This window comes from Alligator sinensis, unplaced genomic scaffold, assembly GCF_000455745.1.
Source record: "Alligator sinensis unplaced genomic scaffold, ASM45574v1 scaffold248_1, whole genome shotgun sequence".
NCBI lineage: Eukaryota > Metazoa > Chordata > Crocodylia > Alligatoridae > Alligator > Alligator sinensis.
Window position 1 is genome coordinate 1,248,729 of NW_005842130.1, and position 4,133 is coordinate 1,252,861.

General features: G+C 36.8%; 1 protein-coding gene across 1 annotated transcript in view; it reads left to right on the top strand.

Moving 5' to 3' along the window:
- MED10 (mediator complex subunit 10) overlaps positions 1 to 3,196 on the top strand; it is a 5,728-nt gene extending 2,532 nt beyond the window's left edge. The window contains exons 3-4 of the mRNA XM_006025017.3: positions 311 to 413; positions 2,342 to 3,196. Coding sequence (XP_006025079.1) covers positions 311 to 413; positions 2,342 to 2,437 — 199 coding nt within the window. The 3' untranslated portion in view covers positions 2,438 to 3,196. The remainder of the gene's footprint in view (positions 1 to 310; positions 414 to 2,341) is intronic.
- The last annotated feature ends 937 nt before the right edge of the window (positions 3,197 to 4,133 follow it).

A 4,133-nucleotide genomic window follows, 5' to 3' on the forward strand; every position in this document is an offset into this window, starting at 1 on the left:
AGTTGTCTGTAGGAAATTGTCTTCGTGTACAGTGCTGGTTCCCAGTAGTTTCTCCAGACTTCCTGGATGTTTTCTAAAATCGCTAAAAGTGGAGAACAAATACTGCATTACCAGCCCAGCTGCCTCTGGTTCATCAGCAAGTATGATCTCTTTCATGGTTTGGAAGTGGCTGCCTTTATATCGTACTTTACACAGATGAAGAAACAGATTGTACCCAGTGCTTTCTTTTACTTGTGTTCATTTTTGTTGTGTGGTAAAGTTGAATTCTAGCCTGCATGGGACACTAATGTAGCATCTTTCTTGTTTCCAGGTACATAGATCAAGGCCGTAATCCACAGCTTTACACTAAAGAGTGTTTGGAGCGGGCTTTAGCTAAAAATGAACAAGTGAAAGGAAAAATTGACACGATGAAGGTAAGATCAAACCTAATATTTTAAAAAAATATCTGTCAGTGTGGAAATAGAAGCCTTTCTTTCAAAAAAAAGAAAAAAAGTCACTTCTATTTGTAGGGCTTCTTTTACATTTTCTTACAGCAACAGCCTGTTTGAAGAGACCACATAAAGCATAGGTATAGAATCACGTCCTTTGCCAGAAACACTTTTTAGATCTGCTGAAAAAAGGACTGTAAAAGAGTAAGAGAGATTACTGCTTGCAGTATTTCATGGACAGTGAATGTAGTCCCTTAAATATAACCGTAGTGTGCACATTCACTGCAATACATTTTGGGGAGGGCGAGGGAGAATCATGAATGACCTCTCTAGATGTTTCTTTCTGCTATGTGGCATCTTTTCTTAATTTGTTACTAGAAGAATTAAATATCTCAATTCCCCACCCCTACATTATAAAGGGCACAGTTTTTAAAACTCGTAACTGGAACCGCAGTTGGTTCCATGTTATTTCCCTTAAACTGGAGTGTTGTTTTCCATATCTTGTTTAGATTCATTATACTTATAATACCAATGTGTGATTAGTATGATGTATGACAAGACAGTGTGTAGATTTTTTTTTTCAATTTGTACAGTATAGTTATATGTTTTGTCTATCTTGAGTGGGTGAGATCATAACAAAGAGACTACTAAAAATGACTAAGTGCAAGTTAACTTTTCATTGAAAGAAAACATTTAAAATGTGTGTCTATGTTTTTTTTCATTTTAGTTTCTTTTATAATAAGGTTCTGGGCAAATTGTTGCATATACCATCTTTCAGCAGTAAATTCTTATGGTTGTGGCATGTAGTTTAGCAAGATTCAGAGCAAGTCGGTGCATTTTTAAGAATAATGTAGATTTTGCTAGCTACACTTAAGCAGACCCAGAGGACTGCAGTTCATGCTGCAGTATATAAACTGATGTCAGGGGCTCAAAGCACTCTTTTTCTTTTCCTTCTCCTGGGAAAATGGTGAGTGCTTGTTTAAGTGCTTATACCTTTTTAAACTCTCGGATGTGTTTTTTTTAAAAGAGAGGGGAAAAGAATCAATTTTTTCACACAATGCTGTACTAGGACCCATTTTATGCCATCATAACGACCTTAAGTTCAACTAAAGGAGGAGCGCATAGATTTCTAATGCGACTTGAACATGCTGTCCTCTGTTCATAACCAGCCATTGGAGATCACTGTCACCTAGCACAAGTCCACGAGTTCCTCTGCTGGTCTGACTGGCTTAAGGGCAAAGATTCTCTCCCCTATTTTTCCCTGTGGTGGTGTGAGGGACCAGCTATACTAGGTACTTCCCTGGACAGAAGTAGTACTAGCCAGGGGGCTCCCCTTACATCTTGCTCCATTATCACAATGTCAAAAATAATGCAGTAGTCGGAGCTATTTTTCTTTTTTTTTTTTTATATATAACTTTCTTTATTACATTCTTACACCTTACCTTACTTTGAGGTGCAAAATGTAACTAATGGATTAATTGCTGAGGTCTTGCAGCAGGAGAGAGAGGCAACAGTTGCAAGATCTGTTCCTTGACTTGAAAGATATAGACAATACGAAATGTAACGAAAGGTAGCGGAGGTAATTGTCCTTCACAAACTGAAGGTATTTGCTCTGCACACTAGACACTGGAGGGCCATGCTGGACCCGGCACAGCTGAGTTTGTCACGATACTACTTGTTTAGCACACTTATATTTATAAGGTTCAAAACACTTTTGAGTTTACCCCTCAACAAATTGATGCTAGACTGTTACTGTAAATAATGAGTCTTGTAAGATTCATTTCCCACTTTGAATACATTGGGGTCACTGGATGGCAAAGTTAGCTGGCTTATGTTTGCAAATAGTTCTGTTCATCCAGTATCTCTGTTGGACTGGCTTGCATAAATAGTAATTTTTCTTTTTTTTTTTCTAGAAATTTAAAAGCTTATTAATTCAAGAACTGACAAAAGTCTTCCCAGAGGACATGGCCAAATACAAAGCTATTCGAGGTGAAGATCCTCCTACTTAAATATTCAGCCTTCAGTAGGTTCTAAAATATTCTCTGTATTTTTATGGAATTGATATTTCCTGTTCTGACTGGAGGGAGAGGGAAGCAAAGCCCTCCTATCAAGAGTGCTAATAAATGTGAGAGTCAATGACTATGAAGGAGTTGATTACCACTTATTCTGCTTCTGAAGCCATTAAATTTTCCTACATATTTCTATGTATCAAAATATTGTAATGGAAAGTGTGTCTTCCCCCGAAATATTTGGGAAGCATATATGTAACCTGGGAGCAGTGGTACATTGTTTTCATTTCAAGAGCAAAGTGCATTACTAGAACAGAATAGTGGATTTCAATTTCAGATGAGCTGGTGATACAATGTGGTTTAATTAGCTGATGAAAGAAGTGCATTTATTTATTCTTGATTATAACATAGGCTTCAGTCTGTTTCACACAATGGAAATAATAAATAAGAGCCGATGACTTAATTTTTTTGACAACTGTAAAAGCAGCACTTTATCTTTTTGCCAAATTCTGCAAAACTCACTATCAAAGGCAGCGTTGGATTTATTGAACCACAGTCACATATGGCCTCAAAAAAACTTGTCCTGTGAATAAAAGGCAGGGGGCCAGACCAAGGGAAAGAAATCTTTGTTAAGGGTAGCTTCAACAGCAGTGTGTCTGTTTTGTACCATAATGTTTAGTGCATAAACACTCTCTTTTTTTTTTCCACTTTGTGTTGCATTTTCTTTAGGCAAAACATTAAATTTAAACTTTGAAATGAGTTGCGTGTGGCGTTTTTTGTATGTTTACCAGTATTGTAACTATTTCTTTCAAGCAAAAATGGTAGAAAAATGTGTGAATGTGAGTTAGTACACCCTTTTGTTTTGCACTAGTCAAATTATTCTAGTACATGCAAAAAGTCTTGGGTTTGAACAATTTCTATCAGAAAAAGCCTTAGTTCTTTCTTAGGCTTTGTGTCTTAAGTGGAAATTTCTTGCTTTTTAATTTTCTTAAGGCAGGCTACTATATAGACTTTGGAAATGAATAATTTTGGGATTAATAAGCCGTGCAGAAGTATTGGCAGCCATAGTCATCTATAGATGTCCCTTTCAGTTGGACAGACTGAATTGGATCATCATGTGACAATACTTCACATAAAGAAGACAAACTTTAGATATGAAGTTTTTGGTCCTTTCCATTATGAAGTTTTAGGGGTGCTCAGATGATGCGAGACATCTGTTTATCTCATTCCCTTAATCTGACAGCTAAAGTCCATTGACATTGGTCTGTATATTGAGAGTTGGTTTCAGTTTGGCAGTTCAGTAATTCAGCAAGACTTTAACAGCATTTTACCAGCAAAGCTGCTAATTAGAGATGGGGCTGATAGTGCTGCCTATTATGTCTAAGACCCTGTTTTCAGTTGCTCATGACTTTGGCAGTCTTTAAGCATTTGTGCAGGGACTTTACATCCTAGATGTGGGTTACATGACACATCTTTTTTTGTACAATTCCAAATAAAAGAGTTCCAATTGACAGGTTAAAGTGAATCATTTTGCCTATGCTAAAAGAACTGTGTTTTCTTTGAAATGTTTAAATTGCCCTGTGCTCTGAAGCCAGGGATTTAAAATTTGGCAGGGACCTGACTTTTGCCTTTCTTCATGAGAATCCAAATTTGGTCAATGTGCACTTAATGGAAAATTACAGTGCTGAGAGATTTG